The sequence below is a fragment of the Aegilops tauschii genome, chromosome 2 (assembly GCF_002575655.3).
Source record: "Aegilops tauschii subsp. strangulata cultivar AL8/78 chromosome 2, Aet v6.0, whole genome shotgun sequence".
NCBI classification, from domain to species: Eukaryota; Viridiplantae; Streptophyta; class Magnoliopsida; order Poales; family Poaceae; genus Aegilops; species Aegilops tauschii.
In genome coordinates, this window is record NC_053036.3 from 97,111,851 (window position 1) to 97,136,369 (window position 24,519).

Here is a 24,519-nt window from a genome sequence, read left to right on the forward strand (position 1 = left end):
TTCAAGTCCTAGGATTGACACGAGTGCTTGCATTTTTTCGCGATATTCATTCGGTGAAAGGAGACGTTCCCGTCTACTACGAGCCACGTGTATATGAGCATCTATGAATCTACGATGGTACTCTCTTCGTCCCATAATATAAGAGCATTTGTTAGCACCGCCGTGAAATATCACACATATTGCGTTGTTTTCTTCTTCTTTTGACTACAGCCAAACTGTTAATAACTTAGAGCGTAGCTCAGTTGGCAAGGCGCGGGAGTTCGCAGCCAGCCCACCAAGATTCAAGTCTCGGCTTGGTCGCTTGGTGCTCACGAAGTTTTCTTTTATAAAAAAATGCCAACGGGCTAGTCTAGCCCGCTGCTCTCGTTTTTTAAACTGTGATGATGAATAGCTTGTCACATTTTTGGTATTCCAAGATTACCCCCTGTCAACCTAACCAAAAAACTCTCCTTCCCACCCTCTCCTCTACCAGCCATGGCGGCGGGCCGAACAGTGCCGCGCCGGCGCTGCCTCCTCCCGGCCATCCTCCCTCTCTAGTTCCGCCGCCCTCTCTTGGTTTTGCCTCCCGCCTCTGCTCCCCTTGGCTCCGCCGCCTGCCCCTGCTAGTCACTGCGCCATTCCCATTATCCGGTCGTACTTTTCCATTCTTGTTAGCTACCTCGCCATTCCCATGGCTAGTCCCGGCGGCGCCGCTCTCCAGAGGCACGCGGCCGTGTCCGTGCTTCGCGCAGCGGCGACCGCCGGCAATCTGTCCGCGGGCAAGGCAGTCCACGCACAGACGGTCAGAGCCGCCCATTTCGACGTCGTCCTGCACAACCACCTCATCGCCTTCTACGCCAAGTGCGGCCGCCTGGGCCTTGCCCACCAGGTGTTCGACGCAATGCCCTCCCGGAACCCGGTGTCCGGGAACCTCCTCATGTCCGGATACGCTTCCTCCGGGCAACACGGGGACGCGCTCGCGCTGCTCAGGGCGGCCGACTTCAGCCTCAACGAGTACGTCCTGTCGACCGCCGTGTCCGCGACTGCCCATGTCCGGAGCTATGACATGGGGAGGCAGTGCCATGTGCACGCTGTCAAGTCCGGGCTGGCGGAGCACCATTATGTCTGCAACGCGTTGCTGCATATGTACTGCCAGTGTGCTCATGTGGAGGATGCGGTGAAGGTGTTCGAGAGTGTGTCCGGCTTCATGCGTTCGCATTCAACTCGATGATAAATGGGTTTCTTGACAAGGGGAAGTTTGATTGCTCCGTCAGTGTTGTGAGAAGCATGGTCGGAGAAGTTGAGCAATGGGATCATGTGTCGTATGTCGCGGTTCTTGGGCATTGTGCTAGCACCAAAGAGTTGTTGCTTGGTCGTCAAGTGCATGCCCAGGCATTGAAGAGGAGGCTCGAGCTAAGTGTGTATGTGGGCAGCGCGCTGGTTGATATGTATGGGAAATGTGAGTGTGCATGTGATGCTCATTCCGCTCGAGGTTTTGCCAGAAAAGAATGTTGTTTCTTGGACAGCTGTTATGACTGCTTATACCCAAAATGAGCTGTTTGAAGAGGCATTGCAGTTGTTCTTGGACTTGAAAATGGAAGGAGTCCGACCAAATGAGTTCACTTATGCCGTGGCTCTCAACAGTTGTGCTGGTCTTGCAGCTCTGAAAAATGGCAATGCACTCAGTGCCTCCACTATGAAAACTGGGCATTGGGGTGCTCTGTCTGTCTGCAATGCCCTAATTAACATGTACGCAAAAAGTGGCAGCATAAATGATGCATGGAGAGTCTTCCTCTCTATGCCATGGCGTGACGTGGTCTCTTGGAATTCGATCATAATAGGCTATGCTCATCATGGCCTTGCGAGAGGAGCCATGTCTGTATTTCATGATATGTTGTTTGCTGAAGAAGCCCCATCCTATGTGACCTTTGTTGGGGTGCTGTCAGCTTGTGCACAGTTGGGACTTGTAGACGGACTGTACTATTTGAACACTATGATGAAGGAAATGGGAATAAAACCTGGAAGAGAACATTACACTTGCATGGTTGGTTTGCTGTGCAGAGATGGCCGCCTAGATGAGGCAGAACACTTCATATTGAACAATTATATTGGCACAGACGTTGTTGCATGGAAATCACTTTTAGGTTCTTGCCAGGTATATAAAAACTATGGCCTGGGTCATCGAGTAGCAGAGCAGATCCTTCAGTTGAAGCCCAATGATGTAGGGACCTATGTTATGCTTTCTAACATGTATGCAAAAGCAAACCGATGGGATGGTGTTGTGAAGGTCCGGAAGCTGATGAGAGAGAGGGGCGTTAGGAAAGAGCCTGGTGTTAGTTGGATTCAAGTTGGAAGTGAGGTCCAAGTTTTCACATCAGACGACAAGAATCACCAATGGATAAACCAGATCACGAGAAAACTGAGAGAGTTGATAGACCAGATCAAAGTGATTGGATATGTTCCAAATTTTGCAGTTGTCCTACACGATGTTGAGGATGAACAAAAGGAAGAGCATCTTATGTATCACAGTGAGAAAATGGCCCTTGCGTTTGGCCTTATTCACAGCCCTGAAGGAGCAACTATCCGTATAATGAAAAATCTCAGGATATGTGATGATTGCCATGTTGCTATGAAACTCATATCACTTGTGACAAGAAGAAGAATAGTTGTAAGGGACGCTGTCCGGTTTCATTTTATAGAAGATGGAGTTTGCTCATGTGATGACCATTGGTGATCCATACCTTGTTTCTCAGAAGCTCCAGAGCAGATGTGATGTTCTGAACATCAACATGGTATGTCATCTAATTTCCTAGTGGAAAGGTTATACTCTGTTTCCGCATTGAGAGAACTCCGATAGCTTTGATTTGAAAGTTTCATACATGTTCATACCACTGTATTTAGGGTGTGATATTCATATTCAATGTTGTGTTGTCGTCTCTCATGATATAAATTTGGCCCCAGTACTACTAGATCAAATTGGGTTGATGAACAAGTTCACGCTGAATTAAAATGTTGCCGGGTACTTGCATGCAAACTTAATTTCAGACAGTTAAGCCTAGTGATCAAGTAACGCAATTGCCATGCAAATCTAAAAGTCACTGCACCAGCGGCGATATTTTCTTCTTTGACACGTTGATTTCCTTTTGAATTCAGGATAGTACTGGAATCCTACCAGCAGGAACAAACAATGGTAGCGCTGTAGCAGATCCAGATGTTGGCAAAGCAGGGCAGAACGGCGAGACAGATCTTAACACGCAACACAAGGCACACGAGGGGGGGATTCAGGAACCCCATTGCTGAGAACAAAGGAACTAGCACAGGAAAAGATGAGCCAGTACAGAAGCCAAATGGCAAGATAACGGCACAGCAACAACATCCTCGACGGACTTCTTGCTGGATCCTCTTATCAGCAAATGTGATCCATCCCATAGATGTCTCATTGAAAAGAAGTTCATTGCCTGCTTGAAAGTTTCCGGAGGTGACTTTCTAGCCATTTATTCTTCTTTACTCTCCGGTCTCCGGTTGTGTGCAGTTTGCTTACGATGGTATATGCTTATATCATGCTTAAACTTGCTAGATAAAAAAAAAACTTTTGAAGGTTTGCCATGGTCTTATGGCGGCTAAACTAATAAAATTTTCATTAAGTATCAATGCGATATTCAAAAGTTTTCAGTTATGCTTCCTAAATTACCATAGGAAGATATGACTGATCTGCTATTCATGTTGGGAATCCAAAACTTAGTTACCCATGCCACTTAGATGTTTGCCACATCACTTTTATTGTCCGTCAACGGACGGCTGGATGTAATTGGCGCCATCAGGCAATACTTTATATGTACCAAGGCCCATGGTGCAATTACTTGATGCATATCTGTTTGGTAATTTGGTTTCACCCTGCCAAAATTTCTGCTACCATAATTTGGTGATGTTGGAATTGGATGGTTCACACAACTGGTAGAGACATGGCAGCAGTAATGCGTTGCCAATTATAGTTTAGTTTACTGTCAACGGGCAGCCAGAACTAGTGCTATCAATTGATGACCACAGTTTTGGACATGCCATACTCTGGTCAGAATTTTGGGCCTAGGTGGGGCCACAAACCAAAGCTACCGTACTTACTGGGGTTAAATCAGACATAATTTATTTTTGCTGAAGTGCAAATGGAGTCGCTGTAGAACTTTGTTAGTGTTGCCTCAAGAACACCCACTATCCATCTTTTTTTTCTTCTCAAATAGCAAATGTTTGCCAAGATATTTCTTCAAGCGATCTCTCTGAAGTTTTATTAATGTACTCATCTTAGTTCTTTCGAGCCCTTTCCACATTTTTGCACATAAGTGACTTGTTACAGTTGAAGCCTGATTCATCAGCTCTATCCCTTTTGATGGACAACAAAGGCGTAAACCCACTTGATGTTAGCATAACAGCTGCAGATTATGTGATGTTAGCACAAGATAAGGTTCATGAACGAGCATAATGAGGTATGCTACTGTGCATGATAATTTATAGATTTGGAAATAATCATATGGTTGGCTCTTATGGCTTAATCTTTTCATATGAAATGTTTCAGCATTTTGCTTTTTCTTGGAGTATATACATTTCTGAAAAAACTGCCATTTATTTTCCATTTTGCAGTGGAAGTTTGTCCAACAAGCATTTGAGTGTCTTATTGCACTTCTGCAAGCCCGTGGCTGCATAATTCAGTTTTGTGTCTGTTGATGATTGATCATGGGTGTTATATCACACATGAATTGCAGTATAATATGCCTATCCCGATCTACATACATGCTTAGCAGTAGTATTGTATATTTTATTCTAATGTTTGTTAAATTGTCTCCCTGGGTCTACCTTTGCTCTTATCAACTTCGATATAGAACCGGAGCTTTGGCATTCTGTTTTTAGTGTTGTCTGAGTGCTGTACTGATCTTCTCTTCTTCTGTCATTATTAATCCAGAGTTCCAGACACAGGTGAGCGTTTCTATCAGCGAAACCATGAATGACATGTTGATAGTTCTCAAAGTCACAGAAGAAAAAGCCTGTAGAATCAATCTTGACACCGCAGTCACAAGGAACACCTTCAGAGTAATAACCGAGGCGGAGGGTCCAGCATACCAGAAGCTCGTTCCGGTGGGATGACAACTGGGGAGACGGCTGGAATGGTGAGGAGGCGCCGTCGACATCATTGAACTCTATGCCCAGCCTGCCTTTGAAAGGTCTGGCTTCAAGGAGGCCGCGACCAAGGATGGCTGGAAAGATTAGCCGGCAAACGGATTTCTATATCAACGCATATATTGTTTTCGTCCTTCTATAAAAGGGAATTTTTGTACCTAGCTTTTTTGATAGATTTCACGAGGGAATGTAATGTGCTGGCATCACTGATTTTTTTAAAAAAAATTGCAGGAGAGAAGACATATGAATACTACTTCAACACCAAACCAGTTTCATTAGATTAGATTTGTCATAAAATATATTTTTATATTATACTCCCTCCTATCCAAAATAAGTGTCACAGTTTTGAACTGTGGTTAGTTCAAAATTGTGACAGTTATTATGGATTAGAGATAGTATATATTTGATATTTTCAATATTAACACATTTTTTCTGTATACCTGGTCAAACTTCATAGCCGAAAATGCTTTGTCGATGAGCTCCGGAAGATATTTTCCAGACCAGTTTATTCTGAAAAGATTTGGCAGCTAATCAGAGTAAAAACGCTTCATTCCAGGCACTGTTCCAAAGCAGGAAAGCCATACAAGATCTCTACAATACATCTGCGGTACACAGTCCAGCTGCAAAATACAATGAACAGGTGCCTCATGTAAACATGACGGTTGTACCAGAATTACAGCCACAGGGAAAGCAAAACGGATATCCAGACAAGCAAACAAGCGCCACCGTGCAGACCCCTTGAGATGAAACTAGTCATCATCCTTGTAGGGATATTCCTCTGGGACTTGCTTGGTGAGCTTCACCCGCATCTCGTAGGCGTCATCCCCGCGAAACATATCGCGGACCCATGTAACCTCCGTCTTCATGGAAACCTGCACTGCCACATCAATTAAACTTGATCAGCGAATGGTAAATGACTTCTGAAACTGGTACGATCATAGCACTGGGATCACAATTCTATAAATATCACATAAGCTGGTAATAGACTGTTTCACTCAAACACTTCAACTAGCAGAAGTTATGTATAATACTCCATACTGCAGCAGGTACGCCACTGGCGGTACCATGCAACAGTGGGTTACAGAGATTCAGCATGATATGCCTTAAGATCTGGATATCAAGAACATGCAATTCTCAAATGGAAATGGTATACTCTTTTAATGCCAGTTTCATAGAATCGAATAGCATGAGGTCAGAGATCCCAGCTCCATTTTATAGATTTATTTATTCTTAAACTGTTTGACAAAAGAAAATTATAAAATATATAGCAGCAAAAGAAGACAAACTATTTCCAGTGCTCCCCTGATAACTCCACTCAACACATTGCAATACTGAAGGCCTTGGCAAGTATCAGGAAGTTCAACAAAATCTACAAGTGGGTTGTCCTCCAATACAAAGTTGCAAGTTGTACCCTCAGCATCCCAATTGGTTACAGTCGCAGTCACACCGAGGAACATTTTGAACCCAAGCTGGTTTGGAAAGGATAAAAAAGGGAGATTGTCAGAGAATAAAGCCATAAGATGGATATGCCGAAGGGGTGACCAGCAAGGGGATGAGTTTGATAGTTCTAGAAAGCAAACAAGTGTTGAACAACTTGAAAATATGGTAGAGAGTCCTGGGCCTTCGATTAATGAACAAGTTGAAATGAGCTTAATGTACTACATATAGAATCTGCAGAAGAAAGAGAAGGCATGGAATGTCCCTGAATGGTGCACAGCTACTATAGCAGTAAAGATTGCTATCAATGGACAGAAAATAGCTAAGTGTCTGCATCTCAAAAAATTGAAACCACTGTTATACAGTGGTAAAAACTGCTACACTGTCGACTTCTGCTTTTTTTTTTGAGGAGAAACCACGTGTTCATTACCCAAGTAGTAACCATAGCATACACGCAGCACTCGCTAGAAGGGTGCAGAAACACAGCTGTCCCAGCACACATTGCAGTAAAGCCCCCAAGAAAAACACATAAAGCCCGGGGAGGCAAAACGCAAAAACACCAAACACTCCACGCCCATCCGCGCCGCCGCCGGAGCGCCGTCGAGGAAGGGGACAAGTCGCCATCCAACCCTGAACCGGAGAGACGCCATCGCAGTCGAAGCCGCTTTGTGAGCCGAAGAAGCAGTCCGCCGCTGGCAGACCCAAAACACTGGGGCGCGTCGGCCGGGGATCCTCCCCACGCTCGCCAGTCCTCGACTCCGTCGTCTCCGTCCGACCACGACGGAGGAGACCACCGAAGCCGCACGCCGCAGACCGCAAACCCAGCACTGAGCCAGCCGTCTTCCCGCACAGGCCAACACCGCGCGTCGGCCAGATCTCCTGTACACATCTCTCCCATCTTCGCTGACGATGCCGGAGTAGACAACACCAGGGAAGGAGCGGGATGGGGAGATCAAAATCTCCTGATGTGGCCGCCGCCGCCTCGCCAACCACATCTGAGCAGACGATGCCTGCCATCGCGCACGCCGGCGAGGCAGAACCTAACCTCACCGCCCAAACAGAGCGGCAGGAATCTACCCCAAAGGCTCCTCGATTCCATCCTGTAGGACGTCGTCGAGGTGGACGGAGCCTCGGAAGAAACAAAGGCCAATGAGACACCGCCATCACCAGAGCGCTGCCTCGGCCAAATCCTAAACCTAACCTATCTACATGCCGGGAACGAAGCACCGGGGTTCCCCTCCCCTCCCGCCGCCGGAGCGGCCAACGGAGGGAAGAGGAACCACCGGGCTCGCCGGCTTTCGACGGTGGAAACGAAGCCTTCTCCCTCTTCGCCTCTCGCTGGAGCAGAGGATGGAGAGGTTGGGGAAACCGTGAAGTGTAGGGTAGTGCTTAGTCTCCGTTAGCATTTACTAAAGAAACGACTAAACAAAACTATGTACCCCCTTTCTGGCCTCTCAAAACATTTTGTCCTACAAGTCTAGGAAATATGAATACATGCAAATAACTTGAAATATATGCATGCATTATTTTTGTGCTAATCTCAACCAAAGAATAAGAAGTTTAGCAAAGGACCTTTGCTATAGTATCACCAGTCTCCTTGAAGTCAGCACAATTTGATACATTTGACTTGGCTAAGAATTCATCGACCAACCGAGTTCCAATATTGTAACCCCTGAAAATTAAAGAAGATATATAACACATAAGAAAGGTTTCCCAAGCAAAGTTAAATAGCGCAATCGTAGTAATAGCCGGTGTAAGGACATATTTATCCCTAAGATGTTTTGGTGATTGATGACAATGCTTTTGCGGACTAATCGTGTGCGTTGAGTGTTTTTCAGAGATTCATTCTTTTGGCACGAGACGATTTCCTCCCCTCGGAGCTTAAAGCGAAGACGGTGTAGTCCTTTCGGATTAGTTTGGTGGACTAGTTTCATAGGGATCACCGTACTATCAAAAGGGGGTCCGTTTTGGAAAGGCTAGGGCGGAATCATCACGTACACTTCCTTTGCCCCTCCCTCCGAGCCTTTCCGTTTCGATGATGGGCTTGGTTCTCCTTCTTTGTGCCCTCTCTGGTCCCTGCGGTAGTACCGCGGGCCAGAGCGGTAGTACCGCTTGGGTGCTACAAGCGTTAGTACCGCCCAGAGCAGTAGTACCGCTAGTAGCCCCATGTGTGTACTGTCTCTGGTCCCAGCGGTAGTACCGCGGGACGGAGCGGTAGTACCGCATGGGTGCCACAAGCGGTAGTACCGCTCTGGGCGCGGTAGTACCGCTCTAGAGCCGTAGTACAGCGGTGGTCTCGTGCTAGTACCGCCTCGATTCGAGGGCTTCTTTTTTGTGTCGGGTTTTACGGTACCGGCCGCGGCTGTGGGGGGCCGTAGTACCGCTCCTGTGCGGTAGTACCGCCCTCCCTCCGCGGTAGTACCGCTGTGGGCCAAGCGGTAGTACCGTGCTTTGGGGCGGTAGTACCGCTTATAGTGGCAAGCGGTAGTACCGCTGGCACAGCGGTACTACCGCTCTCTTCGGGGCAGAAGGGGGGTAACGGTTGGTTTGTTCCCCCCACTATATAAAGGGGTCTTCTTCCCCAAAGTTACCTCACCTCTTCCCCCAAAAGCTCCATTGTTGCTCCAAGCTCCATTTTCGCCCGATCTCTCTCCCTAGCCAATCAAACTTGTTGATTTGCTCGGGATTGGTTGAGAAGGCCACGATCTACACTTCCACCAAGAGAAATTTGATTCCCCCCACTTATCCCTAGCGGATCTTGTTACTCTTGGGTGTTTGAGCACCCTAGACGGTTGAGGTCACCGCGGAGCCATAGTCCATTGTGGTGAAGCTTTGTGGTGTCGTTGGGAGCCTCCAATTAAGTTGTGGAGATTGCCCCAACCTTGTTTGTAAAGGTCCGGTCGCCGCCTTCAAGGGCACCAATAGTGGAATCACGGCATCTCGCATTGTGTGAGGGCGTGAGGAGAATACGGTGGCCCTTGTGGCTTCTTGGGGAGCATTGTGCCTCCACACCGCTCCAACGGAGACGTACTTCCTCTCAAAAGGAAGGAACTTCGGTAACACATCCTCGTCTCCACCGGCTCCACTCTTGGTTATCTCGTTCCTTTACTTTCGCTAGTTTACTTGTGTTATATCTCTTACTTGCTTGCGTGCTTGTTGTCGTTGCATCATATAGGTTGCTCACTTAGTTGCATATCTAGACAACCTATTTTGATGCAAAGTTTAATTTGGTAAAGAAAAGCTAAAAATTGTTAGTTGCCTATTCACCCCCCCTCTAGTCAACTATATCGATCCTTTCAATTGGTATCAGAGCCTCGTCTCTTTATTAAGGACTTTACCGTCCAAAGAGTATGGTTGACGTCGTAGACGGTGCGAAGGAGCACTCCGGTGAGAAACCAGTCTCGTCTACGGGAGATGGGGGAACCGCGGTCTCTCGTGAGGAATTCAATGTGGCGTTGGACACATTGAAAACCTCCATGACGACCAAGGTCAAAAGCATGTTGAATAAACTCTTAGAAGGGCTTAAACTTACCACCGCACCGTTGAAAGTGGGTGATCCCGCTAACAAGGTGACGGATGCTACCTCCGACAAGGGGGAAGCTTCGAGCGAGAAGGCTCCTTGTTCTAGTGATAAAAATGGGACCGGCATCTTTGCCCATGTGGAACCTCCACCCGTCTATGGTGGACCGCTCCCTTCCACTCATTTGAATCATGCCGGCCCAGCCCCTAAGATTGAGAAGAATGTAGATTTTGATTCTTGGGTCTATCGTTTTAAGCGTCATTTAAATCATGTGAACACTAACCTTTGGAGAATCATTGAAGAAGGCTTTTATCCGCATGACCGAAGTAACTTCACTCCTAGAGAAGTTGTGGATCATCAATTCAATGAGAATGCTCTCTTCATCATCCAAGAAGCCATCCCACCCGAAGATCTTCCTCATCTTCGGCCTTACACCATGGCCAAAGATGCGTGGCTCCAAGTTGTTTCCCTTTATCGGGGAAGCGCAAGCATTCAACGCTCCAACTATGAAGTGGTGCAAGATGAAGCCGACGAGTTTGCAATGAAAGAAGATGAAGAACCTCGTGAGCTTTTTGGAGAGTAACCAAACTCGCGGTCTCGCTCCGAGATCATGGAAGTAAGGACACGGATGACAATTGGATCAAGCGCAAGTTCCTCAAGGCAATGATGCCCTACCACAAAGCCATGTCCTCCGTAATTCGTCAAAGGCCGGACTTTCACACCTTGTCCTCAAGTGAAGTGTTGGATGAGTTTGTGGCTATGAGCATCTTGGACAAGACCGCCGACAATGCGGTTCTTCGCTCTCAAAGAGTTAAGAAGCCCAACCTCGCTCTAAAGGCCAAGGTTAGTATGGAGGAAGAGGATGAAGAGGAAGAAGAGGAGGGCAACCTCGAAGATACGAAGTATGCCTATCATGAACACATGGCTCTTGCTTCAAGGCAATTTTGGAGCAAGAAGAACTCGAGGCCAAACTTCAACAAAAGCAACTCAAGTGGTGCAAAGGGCAAGCAACGGATGAGGACTTGCTTCAATTGTGGCAATGTGAGCCATTTTGTTGCGGAGTGCCCTTACGAGAAGAGGGAAGACAATGGTGGCAAGCTCATTAGAAAAGACAAAGCCAAGTCGTTCCCCAACAAGAGCAACTTCACCAAGAAGACTCCTCCCAAGGCATTAGTGGTTCAAGAAGAGTACAATGAGGATGATGACAATGATGAAGATGGTGAGTCGGTTGCCATGGCCTCCGTTGCTATTGCGAAGACTCCACGGGTGTCTCTCTTCGACTCACCCAATGAGAACATCACCGCCAAGTGCCTCATGGCTAAAGCCACCAATAAGGTAACCTCCAACATCAAAACTACCATCATCAATCATCCTTCTTTGACGGATAGCATTGATGAACATGAGGGGACAAATGTGGAGGAAAATGAGTTTGAGATCTTTATGGGTAAACTCAAGGGTAAATCCAAGAAGCACTTCGTTGCTCTCTTGGAACAACTTGGTGAAGCCAATGACATGATCGAGGCTCACGAGGATACCATCTCTAAGATGGAGGGGCGTAGTCGTGACTATGCCGATGAGATTTCGGATCTTTCCAATGCTCTTGACGAAGAGCGTGGTCTTCGTTTGGCTCTTGAGGAGTCATACAACGATGATCATGCTAAGTTAAAGAAAGATCTTGATCATGCTCTTGTTGTGTCTCGTGTGCTAAACTTCGAGAAGGCAAAACTTGGGGTTGATCTTGCTAGACTCAAAGAGGAGTTTGGCATTCTCGACAAGGCTCACAAAGTCTTGAAGGGTGTTCATGCTAGCCTCAAGGAGTCTCATGATCAACTCCAAGTGAAGCTAACAAAGGAGAAAGCCACCTTTCCTCATATGGTGCTAATTGATAATGCAAATGCCACTAATCCGTGTTGTGAGCATGTGCATCTTGTTGAGGAGAATGCTAAGTTGAAGGAGCAACTTGAGAAAGGCCTTGTGTCATGCATACAAGGTGAGAAGAACCTCAACGACCTCTTGAGCAATGAAAAGGAAGTTGTGGCCAAGGAGGGGATTGGGTTCACACCCAATCCCAAGAACAAGAAGAAGAATGACAAGACCAAGCGACCTCCTCCTCTCAAGCAAACTTTTGTGAAGGAGGGAGAGGGTGCTTCCAAGGAGAAGAAGAACAAGGCGAAGGGTGGCGGTGTCAAGAAGAGCAATACCACTCCTTCCAACAAAGCCGGCGACTTTAATCCTTCTTATGTGTTATGCCGTGCTAGTGATGGGCATGTTTATGCCAAATTCGTTGGTTCTCCTCATGAGTACATTGAATGGTCTATTTGGGTTCCTAAGACCCTTGTTGCTAACATCAAAGGACCCATTACTAAATGGGTACCTAAAACCAAGCATTGATCTCTTGTAGGTGTTTGCTTCCGGTGGGGGATCATGGTTGCTCGATAGTGGAGCTACAAATCATATGACTGGAAGCAAGGACTTGGTGGTGGACGTGCACAAAATTCCATCTATGCCCACCAATGTCGAGTGGGGTGATGCCTCGTCTTCTAAGGTATTGGGACTCGGCAAAGTCGTCATTTCTCATGATCTCACGATCGAGAAGGTCATGCTAGTTGAGTCCCTTGCATACAATTTACTTTCCGTTCGTCAACTTGCTATCATGGGTTTTGCCACCTTCTTTGATATTGATACCGTGGCCCTCTTGTGGAGCAAGACTCTTAAAGTAGCCTTTGTTGGGCATGTCGAGAACGGTCTCTATGTGATTAACTTTTCGGAGCGACCCACTAAGACCGCGACATGCCTAATGGCTAAAGTTGACGTGGGATGGCTTTGGCATCGCCGTTTAGCCCATGTCAATATGAGATCTTTGCAAAGTCTTCTCAAGGGGGACCATGTCCGTGGACTAACGAATGTTAGTTTTGCCAAAGATCGTGCTTGCAGTGCTTGTATCGAAGGAAAGCTTCATGAGAAGGCTCACCCTCCCACGACTCTTATTTACTCGAAGAGGCCGTTGGAGCTCCTTCATTTGGATCTCTTTGGGCCTCCATCCTTTGATAGTCTTGGGGGTAGAAAGTATTGCTTGGTAATTGTGGATGATTATTCTAGATACACGTGGGTGTATTTCTTCAAGAGGAAGAGTGAGACCCAACAAACGGTCATTGACTTTGCAAATGAAGCCCAACGTCAACACAATGCAAAGATCTTGACAATAAGAAGTGACAACGGCACCCGAGTTCAAGAACTACACCTTGGATGAGTTTCTCAGTGATGAGGGGATCAAGCATCAATATTCCGCACCTTACACCCCTCAACAAAATGGTGTTGCGGAGAGGAAGAATCGAACGTTGATGGATGCGGCAAGGACCATGATGGCGGAGTTCAAGTCTCCATACAACTTTTGGGCCGAAGCCATCAACATCGCGTGTCATGCTTCAAATCGGCTCTATCTTCGCAAAGGCTTGAACAAGACTCCATATGAGATCCTCACCGGTAACAAGCCCAACCTCAAGTACTTTCGGGTGTTCGGGTGTAAGTGTTTCATTCTCAAGAAAGGTGTTCGTTTGTCTAAATTTGAGACTAGAGCTCATGAGGGCATATTTGTTGGTTATGCTACAAACTCCCATGCTTACCGTGTTCTCAATAAGTCCACGGGACTTATTGAGGAGACGTGTAACGTGGAGTTTGATGAAAATAACGGCTCCCAAGTGGAGCAAAGTGGTACTTGTGATGTAGGTGATGAAATTCCTCCCCAAGCCATAAGAAGAATGGGTATTGGATATATCCTACCCATTGAGGAACCCCTTGTGGCCGAAGGAGAAGGACAATGCTCCACTCAAGTGGAGCCATCACCAACCCAAGACCCACACGCTTCCGAAGAACAAAGTGAAGGCCCTCAACCTCATGAACAAGATCAAGGGCAAGATCAACCTCAAGATGGTGGTGATCCACCAAATGATGCCCAAGGTCAAGTTCTTCCCCTCGAGCTAGTTCAAGATCAAGAACAAGCTCAAGACGACGCTCAAGATGATCAAGTAACCCCCCTCACTTCACTTCCGAGGAGGAATTGGAGCGTCGTGCCGCTAAGATCGCTTCCAAGCTCACCACCAAAGGTCATCTCATGGAGAATGTGGTTGGAAGCCTAAGAAAGGGGGTAAGCACTCGTAGACAATTAGCAAACTATTGTGAACATCATGCGTTTGTTTCTTGTGTCGAACCCCAAAAGGTTTATGAAGCGCTTGAGGACCCGGATTGGCTCAACGCCATGCATGAAGAACTCAACAACTTCGAACATAACCAAGTGTGGAATTTAGTGCCAAGGCCAACCGGGAATCATAATGTCATTGGAACCAAGTGGATATTCAAGAACAAGCAAGACGCTCATGGAATCATTGTTCGCAACAAGGCTCGTTTGGTGGCACAAGGCTACTCCCAAGTCGAGGGTATCGACTACGGTGAAACCTTTGCCCCCGTTGCTCGCCTTGAATCTATTCGTTTGTTGATTGCTTGTGCTTCTCATCATAATTTCACTTTGCAACAAATGGATGTGAAGAGTGCTTTTCTTAATGGTCCCATAAATGAGTTGGTATATGTCAAACAACCCCCCAGGTTCGAAGATCCCTATTTCCCCGATCATGTGTATCAACTCCACAAGGCGCTCTATGGCCTTAAACAAGCCCCACGTGCGTGGTATGAGCATCTTACGGAGTTGTTACAAGATCGTGGATTCGAAATCGGGAAAATCGACCCCACTCTTTTTACTAAGAAGGTCAAGGGGGAGTTGTTTGTGTGCCAACTATATGTTGATGATATTATTTTTGGTTCCCCTAACAAAGCTTTCAATGAAGAATTTGCCGCTCTCATGACCTCAAAGTTCAAGATGTCTATGATGGGAGAGTTGAAGTTCTTTCTCGGATTCGAAATCAAACAAAGAAGAGAAGGAACCTTCATCAACCAAGCCAAATACACTCAAGACATGCTAAAGAGATTCAAGCTAAGTGATGTCAAGCCGGCTTCCACTCCAATGCCCACCAAGTGCCAACTTGACATTGATCCCAATGGTAAAGCGGTGGATCAAAAGGTATATCGCTCTATGATTGGATCCTTGCTTTACCTTTGTGCATCTAGACCGGATATCATGTTGAGTGTGGGAATATGTGCACGGTTTCAAGCCGCACCTAAGGAAAGCCACTTTGTGGCGGTCAAGCGAATCTTTCGATATTTGGCTCATACCCCAAACTTTGGCCTATGGTACCCAAGAGGAGCAAACTTCAAGCTTGTAGGTTTTTCGGACTCCGATTGGGCGTGAGACAAAGTGGATAGGAAGTCCACTTCCGGAGGGTGCCAATTTCTTGGTTGCTCTTTGGTAAGTTGGTCTTCTAAAAAGCAAAGTTGTGTGTCTCTCTCGTCCACCGAAGCGGAGTATGTGGCGGCCGGAAGTTGTTGTGCACAACTCTTATGGATGAGGCAAACTTTAAAGGATTACGGTGTCATTTGTGACAAAGTGCCTCTTTGGTGTGACAATGAAAGTGCTATCAAGATTTCTCTCAACCCGGTGCAACACTTCAAGACAAAGCATATTGAGATTCGGTATCACTTCATCCGGGATCATATTAGGCGAGGGGAGATCGAGCTCAACTACGTCAACACTCATGATAACCTTGCAGATATTTTCACGAAGCCATTGGATGAAGCAAGATTTCGCGAGTTAAGGCATGAGCTAAATATCATTGATTCGAGCAATGTGGTTTGAACCTTTGCACACCCCTCACATTCATTGTGCTTTCTTGTCTAGGTGTAGGCATGGACGTAGGGGGAGTGTTGTTCTCTCAATGAACTTTCCCTCCCCCCCACAATGCATAAACTGATCTCACTCTTTCACATTAGCCATTTTTGATGGTACTTGTGCTTCAAAGACGAGCTTTGGTCATGGGCCCAAGGATAATTCTTCGCGGTGCCATACCAAGTGACTCAAACATAGGTGGCCTCGGCCACCGCCCTCTCGTATAGAGGCGTGTGTTTCTTGTTCTCTTGCTAGTGCTCTTGTTGGTCTTCTTGCCGGTGTTTCCCGTCTTTCGTTTTGCACCATATGTGTTGAGTCTGGTTTGAGTTGCGCTGGGTGGTACTACCGTTGTGCATGAGCGGCACTACCGCTGGAGCGGTACTACCGCTCCACGCAGCGGTACTACCGCTTATTCGGCTAAGCGGTACTACCGCCCCTCACCACGGTACTACCGCTGAGGGGCGGGGCCAGGGGGTTAAGTCGTGGGCAGGGGTGGTTTCCTCCACCCCATACCCATTTGCTTCGTTCCCTGGTTCCTCTTCCTCTCTCTCCAGCGCCATCTCGCCGCGGGAAGGCTCCGGCGGCCCTCCGTCTCCGGACCGTTCCTCTCCATTTCCTTCGGTGGAGTCGATCCCCACCTCATCCTCTTGCCATGGATGCCGGTATTGCTCCCGTTCCTCTTCTCTTCTTGTCTAGATTTCAGATCTCGCGTTTTAGGGGCAATAGTAGTTGCATCTCTAGATTTTTGGCCAAATCTAGGCTTGAGTAGGTTGGAGAAGGCACCTAGACTCTTTGGATTGATGTTTAGTAGGTTTATTTTTGAATTTGGCATCCCCGGTAGTGCCGGATCTGACCACGGCAGTAGGGATCCGCCGTGCCCCGTCTCGGGCGGTACTACCGCCCATATGGCACGGTACTACCGCTGGAGCGGTACTACCGCTCCACGGAGCGGTACTACCGCTTATGTGGATAAGCGGTACTACCGCTGAGCAGGCACGGTACTACCGCTGGATGCCCAGTTCCATTGTTTCCTACCACATGTTGATCCATCTTTGTTGTGTTTATTTGGTTTTGATCGTTCCTTCTGGTTGTTTCTTGTGTCCGTGTGTTTGGTTCCAGGTGATGAACATCCTGAGCAGCAAGCCCGTCGTGTCAACCCCGGGCGTTCAACGTCGAAGCGGTACCGCTCATCTGAGACTGCAGGTGGTTCTTCCAGTGCTTCACAGCCGGCAGGGGGTGCTTCCTCAAGTGCTAATCCTCCTCGCAAGAAGAAGATTGCCAGCCGACCGAAGCCAAGTGGCAAGAAAGTGACTGAGATGTCTAGCAAGGAATTCTGGGACCGGCGTCGGCGCAACCCCTATGAGGAAGAACAAGAACCCAATCTTGTCAACCGCCCGTTCTGGAACCGGTTTCAGTATGCCACATACTTTGATGTGATCAAGGCTAAGAAGAATCTCTTTGTCAATGTTCATTCCATCAACACAGATGCTATGGAGAAGGACCTTGAGTACTTTGGTGATGCCCTACAGATGTGCTCTCAGTTGAACATTCTCAAGATCATGCAGTTCAACAAGGACTTTGATGCAGATTTGCTGGCACAGTTCTTTGCCACTGTTCACCTAGGGACTGACGCAGACAGGACTCTGACTTGGATGACAAATGGAAAGGTGCTAGCTGTCAAGTGGCAGGCCTTCATGGAGCTGCTTGAGGTGGAAGATCAAGGGCTCGAGACTCCAGTTGGTTTTCGTCCTCACCAAAATGTCACCTCCACTCACAAGCAAGCCCTCTGGCCCTACTGTACTCGGAAGGTCCACCCTGAGACCAGGAAGGAAACCTATGAGTTGTCTACCTATCTGGACATCCTTCACCGTATCTTCCGCGAGACTCTCTTCCCTCGTATTGGGAATCTGGACATGGTACACTCTTACCTTGTGGACATGCTTCTCTTCTGCCAGCGTGAGAAGGACGCAAACACCGGCGAGTCTCTGGACATCTCTCATGTCATGTGGTCTGAGCTTCTGGCGGCTGTTTCTGAGCGCAAGTGCCCAATTTATGGTCCGTTCATCATGTTGCTTATTGAGAGGGCCTGGAGACGTACCTATCCTGAGGAGCAGCTGGAAACTGGAGAGTTGGTCTCTCATGAGATCAAGCGTCTGAGGAAGAAGGATAATTGGGGTAGATCTGGAGCTCCATCTTCTGCTGCTGCCATGGAGATCGAGGACGAGGCTGATGCTGGTGATGATGATGAGGAGTATGTGCCTCCTGGGACAGAGCCTTCTGCAGCTAAGCCCTCTTGGGCAAAGAAGCTCAAACGCAAGATGAAGAAGCTGTTCTGCCTGGAGTCTCATGGTCAGTACATGACTCATGTGGCTGAGAAGAAGGCAAGAGGACGTCACAAGGAGCTGATGCATCAGATGGGTGCGACAGTCACCAGCGGCTCAGAGGGTCAGATTACTGAGGAGGAGGAGTGGATCCAGCAGCACTGTCCGTGGACCGACTCAGATGCCGAGCAGTTTCCGGGCGAGGATGGCAGTGCAGATGATCACGCAGAGTCCTGATGTTCGAGATCCTCAGCATGCTCTCACCTGGAGCCGTAGGCTAGCTCTTTGCCCCTTTTGGTGTCTCGATGCCAAAGGGGGAGAGAGTTTAGGGATTTGCGTCGTTGTGTTGTGAGTGTGTCTTTGCCTTTGTGCTTTCGTTATGTGCTACTTTGTGCTTTGCTTGGTTTTGTGTTCAGTAAGACTTTAGTTCGCGTCATATGGTGTGAGACATATGCTACCCTATCATTATCATATCTTTATCTTTGTCTCTAGTCATTTGATATCTCATGAGTTATATGCTTCATTATGTTATATATCCTGCTATCTTGTTTCTCGCTTAGGTTGTTGGTCTCTAAAATACAGGGGGAGTGTTGATCCTAGTATGTGTGTCGTGCAGCTCAAAGCACCTATCTTGATGGCACACATCTAGGGGGAGCCCGTCTATATTTTAGAGACTTGGGGTCTGCTTATGTCCTTTGTTTTTTTCCCAGTTGTGCAAATCCCGTATTGTCATCAATCCACCAAAAAGGGGGAGATTGTAAGGGCATATTTATCCCTAAGATGTTTTGGTGATTGATGACAATGCTTTTGCGGACTAATCGTGTGCGTTGAGTGTTTTTCAGAGATTCATTCTTTTGGCACGAGACGATTTCCTCCCCTCGGAGCTTAAAGCGAAGACGGTGTAGTCCTTTCGGATTAGTTTGGTGGACTAGTTTCATAGGGATCACCGTACTATCAAGAGGGGGTCCGTTTTGGAAAGGCTAGGGCGGAATCATCACGTACACTTCCTTTGCCCCTCCCTCCGAGCCTTTCCGTTTCGATGATGGGCTTGGTTCTCCTTCTTTGTGCCCTCTCTGGTCCCTGCGTAGTACCGTGGGCCAGAGCGGTAGTACCGCTTGGGTGCTACAAGCGGTAGTACCGCTCTGGAGCGGTAGTACCGCCCAGAGCAGTAGTACCGCTAGTAGCCCCATGTGTGTACTGTCTCTGGTCCCAGCGGTAGTACCGCGGGACGGAGCGGTAGTACCACTTGGGTGCCACAAGCGGTAGTACCGCTCTGGGCGCGGTAGTACCGCTCTAGAGCAGTAGTACCGCTAGTGGCCCCAAGCCGTAGTACCGCGGTGGTCTCGTGCTAGTACCGCCTCGATTCGAGGGCTTCTTTTTCGTGTCGGGTTTTACGGTACCGGCCGCGGCTGTGGGGGGCCGTAGTACCGCTCCTGTGCGGTAGTACCGCCCTCCCTCCGCGGTAGTACCGCTGTGGGCCAAGCGGTAGTACCGTGCTTTGGGGCGGTAGTACCGCTTATAGTGGCAAGCGGTAGTACCGCTGGCACAGCGGTACTACCGCTCTCTTCGGGGCAGAAGGGGGGTAACGGTTGGTTTGTTCCCCCCACTATATAAAGGGGTCTTCTTCCCCAAAGTTACCTCACCTCTTCCCCCAAAAGCTCCATTGTTGCTCCAAGCTCCATTTTCGCCCGATCTCTCTCCCTAGCCAATCAAACTTGTTGATTTGCTCGGGATTGGTTGAGAAGGCCACGATCTACACTTCCACCAAGAGAAATTTGATTCCCCCCACTTATCCCTAGCGGATCTTGTTACTCTTGGGTGTTTGAGCACCCTAGACGGTTGAGGTCACCGCGGAGCCATAGTCCATTGTGGTGAAGCTTTGTGGTGTCGTTGGGAGCCTCCAATTAAGTTGTGGAGATTGCCCCAACCTTGTTTGTAAAGGTCCGGTCGCCGCCTTCAAGGGCACCAATAGTGGAATCACGGCATCTCGCATTGTGTGAGGGCGTGAGGAGAATACGGTGGCCCTTGTGGCTTCTTGGGGAGCATTGTGCCTCCACACCGCTCCAACGGAGACGTACTTCCTCTCAAAAGGAAGGAACTTCGGTAACACATCCTCGTCTCCACCGGCTCCACTCTTGGTTATCTCGTTCCTTTACTTTCGCTAGTTTACTTGTGTTATATCTCTTACTTGCTTGCGTGCTTGTTGTCGTTGCATCATATAGGTTGCTCACTTAGTTGCATATCTAGACAACCTATTTTGATGCAAAGTTTAATTTGGTAAAGAAAAGCTAAAAATTGTTAGTTGCCTATTCACCCCCCTCTAGTCAACTACATCGATCCTTTCAGCCGGCAGCAAGCTTGAGAATTAATTCACTAAACCACAGTAGTAGACATATTGAGAATTCATATGTGATTCACTTCCCAAGCATGGTTTATATGTCGGTAAAGCGACCTAAAGCGAGCAACACCCGCTTTGACGCTTAAGTGACGCCTAAGCGCCTAAAGCGGGCATATTTCTAAGTCGCTGTCAGGGCGCCTTACCGCTTAAGCATCGCAAGACGCTTTATAAACAAGGTTCCCAACAAAGTTAAAATACAGCAAACACAGTAATAACTGCTAGCAAGCCTTGAGAGTTAATTCACCACATAAGCTATAAACCAGCAACCATAGTAGGAAATATATTAATAATTCATATGTGATTCACTTTCATGTCCCGCCGTCCCTCTTTCCTCTACAAGTGATGCATGGCTATAATTCTTAAATGTGCTAGATCCATGCTCCTCGATTCAGTTCAAAAGAGGAACAAGTTTGGAGTGCTGGAGTCATTGCAATTGGACATATCTCCTTCCCCCCATTGAACAACGGAACGTAAAATGATGTGTTGCCACACCAACAATGACAACACCAGGAGTTGTATATAATCCGGGTTGGATAAATCTCTTCAACCGAGAAGTTGACACAACATCACTAAAATAACATAATCTTCTGTTCACAGACTCCACGATCATTAGTCAATTAGGGCGAGAAGTGCATAGCTACATCTATTTGGATTCTCATTCTCAGGCTATTGCAGCAAAGTAGATCACTGTAAACCCTCACACGTGATCCCTAGGTAAAAGAACAGCAAATTCCCAGATTCCCACTTCTAGATCTGATCCCTCAAATGGACACCATCAGACATCAGCAGTTTCCCAATTTGCATATAAACTTAAGAGGCAGATGAAGAAAACGGGCATACATCTGATCGAGCTGCTTGTTGACCTCCTCGACCTCTTCGAGATCCGTGAGCAGCTGCCGCACGATGGCGCCTTACGTCAGCGTGTACGCTCGACGCTGGCGAAGAGGGCGTCACCGGACTTGGTGGTCGTGAGAGGCGGCATCGCCGAGACCAGGGCCGGTGGCAGGCGAGAGAGATCAGAGGAGATAACCACTCGCAGAGTCGCCGGTCTCGAGTAGTTGGGTTATAGGCCAGTTTGGGCTTATCCTTTTTGTTTTGCGGTGAAAGTTTGGGCTTGGGCTTGCCAACTGTATAGTCCATCGGCCCCTAAAAGAGTAGAACGGCCCATTCTTTCCCACTAAAGAAAATAAACTAGATGTTCCCTTTTAAAGCAACAATTTTCTTTCCCACTAAAGAAAATAAACTAAAGGTTCCCCACCAATCCCCTAAAAAACCCTAGTACCAAACAAGGCCTAAAGTATGATTCAGAGAACATCACACGCTGGCACACATCCAGATAGGAGGGAAACGCATGTTAGAAAAATCACAGCGCAACAAAAACAGATTAAAACGATGCATTTCGATGGCATTGCCAGGTGACAGGTTTACTGAAGCAGCAGCACCCCCGACACTTAGTTTGCAACTTCTTACCGGAAAACAAAAGACATGAAAACAAACCCATAATGGAATACTTTCTTGTTGCAAACTAACATGAAAACAAAAGACAGTACATTGACTGAATCACAGGAGTGCAGACATTATTAAAACATACTGTAGAAGGCAACAGGGTTGTAACTGAGTGAAAATAAAATAAGGAACTGATTATCATGACAATACTTTCAGCATTCTACATCCAAAATGCCACAGGATCTTGAACGAGTAACGACTTGGTGGTTGCTTTGGGCACTTTGTAGTACTGCGAGTGACAGGTACCGCCAGTCGTCAGTTCTTTACGCTGATCGTCCAGGCTGAGAGAGAATGTTGTCAAACGATACATCCAGGAACCAGGTAGGCTCAAACCAGGATCCCTCACCTCCTTGTTGACACACTGCACGAGACAGAATTTGCTCACGCCTCCCATATAGACAAGGGTAGCACCTACATGCTTATCCATTGGGTCACCAGAAACGAACAGATTCTCCTTGCAGAGATTCATCGAAGGGACAGGGCACCGCCCTTCAGGGGTACCATAGATGGGCACGTCGCAGCAGTAAATTTGACCGAGGGTGTCCGGTTCTTTGGAGAGCCCAACAAAGGCCTTGAGGTGCTGGTCAAAGTGACCCTGGCCGTCAAAGGGCAGAACCCAATTGCCAAGTAGTTTCCATGAATGCCTCTCCGTGTCAAAGCTGAAGGTGGCCTCGGTGGTGTCCTTCTTGGTGCTGATGAGGAAGGTCCGTTCTTCAGGGTGCAAGGAGTAGGAAGTGACGTCACAAACATTAAATGGCTGCTGCTCGAGCTCTTTCCACGACCACTCTTTGCTGGAATTTCGATGCGATACCTTGGCTGAGAGCTCCTCCAAGCAGAGCATCTCGAAGGAGTAAGAGCTCATAGTGAATAGCTTGTTGCCGACCGGGAGGTGGTAGATGGGATGAAAAAGATTTCTCTGCCCAGGGCCAGTGGTGACGCACCGCGAGCGGACGTCCAACATGGGGAAGTAACCTTCCAACAAGTCACCCTCGGGATCTCTCGGATGCATCGCCAAGATCCTGGTGCCAAAGGCTGATGTGAAGTACTTAGGAGATTCACGAGGCGCCACCATGCGGAAGAAAGGCCGAGGAAAATGTGGCACCTTGTCTTGGTCGTCTTGGTCTGAGAAAGCAGTCTGCTGATGGTTCTCGCCGGGCAACAAGTTTACCATGCGGATGCTATATCCATGGCACCAGTCGTCAAAGACAAGGTAAAGTCGCTCAGGGCCGCCGCCATGCTCACATTTCCGCGGCCGCTTTGGCATCCTGTTCTGCCTAATTGCAAACGGGCGGACAAGGTCCAGATTTTTCCTGAATTACTCGTGTTAATTTTAAATAGAAATCAATCAAGCCCAATCATCCTACTGCAACTCAACCCGATAAATCCAAGTATCCAGATCAGAATCTGGGGCAGCGTAGAAGAAAAGGAAATCGCAGGTACGTACCTACAGATCGAAGATGGTGCAGCGGCAAAACATCACGACTCACCAACACAGTGGGCATAACAATTGATTGTGTTGGGAGACTACAGCGGCGGTGTGCGGTTGGGCGGCGGGCTTGGGCGGCGGCGGCGGGCGGGGGAAGCTCGGAAGCGAAGGGTTTGGTGGATTAAGGGAGGAAACCCTAGGGAAGTTCCCGGTGAGGCGGTGACCGGTTGACCTCGTGGGCTGTTCGCAAGGAAAAACCAACTCATGGGTCGTGAGCCTCGCCCTCCCTACGCAGCCCAGCTCCTTTATTTTTCCTTGCTCATCGTAATTTATTGAGAGAAGTTCATGTTACAACTCTGAACTACCACCAAAGTCTAATATACAACCCTGAACTTCAAAACTGTCTGATTTACAACCTCAAACTTCTAAAACCGGACAAGAATCAACCCTACCTCTAGTCAAGCTGGTTTTATCCTTGTTTTGACCGGTTTTGGAATGTTGACCGCATAGTCGGCGGCCAACTCAGCGCCATGTCACCCAGCCATATAAAACCTAGCCCTCTCTCTGTCTTCACCCTTTCCCACCCCTAGCTTCACCCAGTCCAGCCGCCGCCACCCACTAGTAGAAAACAGGGCTTTGGTCTAGGCAGGGCAAGCCCATTAATCCCGGTTCACTCATGAACCGGGACCAATGGGGGGCATAGGTCCCGGTTCATGAGGCCAGGGCGCGGGTCGGGCCTCGGGGGCCATTGGTCCCGGTTCGTCTGAGACCATTGGTCCCGGTTCCAAACACAAACCGGGACCAGTGGGCCTTGCTCCTGGCCCACCACCATTAGTCCCGGCTGGTGTCTGGAACCGGGACCAAAGGTTTGTTTTTTTACCCACTAATATATTCTACAATAGCAAAAGAATCAACTAAAAAGCTTTAATAAAACTCTAATAGGAAAAGGAATCAACTAAAAAGAATCAATAAAAAATAAAATTGATGCAACTT

General features: G+C 47.8%; 1 protein-coding gene and 2 pseudogenes across 1 annotated transcript; 1 reads left to right on the forward strand and 2 right to left on the reverse strand.

The window, feature by feature from the left end:
• The first annotated feature begins 351 nt into the window (after positions 1–351).
• Positions 352–5,351, forward strand: LOC109783349 (pentatricopeptide repeat-containing protein At5g39680-like; annotated as a pseudogene).
• Positions 5,352–5,673: 322 nt separating this feature from the next.
• On the reverse strand, positions 5,674–21,622 carry LOC109783381 (uncharacterized; annotated as a pseudogene).
• A 348-nt stretch (positions 21,623–21,970) lies between these two features.
• Positions 21,971–23,800, reverse strand: LOC109744711 (uncharacterized). Its single transcript, XM_020303858.4, has 2 exons — positions 23,545–23,800; positions 21,971–23,410 (listed from the first exon to the last, which is right to left on the reverse strand). Exon 2 carries the CDS (start codon positions 23,362–23,364, stop codon positions 22,261–22,263), a length of 1,104 nt encoding a protein of 367 aa, XP_020159447.1. The 5' UTR covers positions 23,365–23,410; positions 23,545–23,800; the 3' UTR covers positions 21,971–22,260.
• Between the last annotated feature and the right edge of the window lie 719 nt (positions 23,801–24,519).

Excerpts from the sequence above, each read along its gene's own strand:
- LOC109744711 (XM_020303858.4), bottom strand. The coding sequence starts at position 23,364 with ATGCCAAAGCGGCCGCGGAAATGTGAGCATGGCGGCGGCCCTGAGCGA.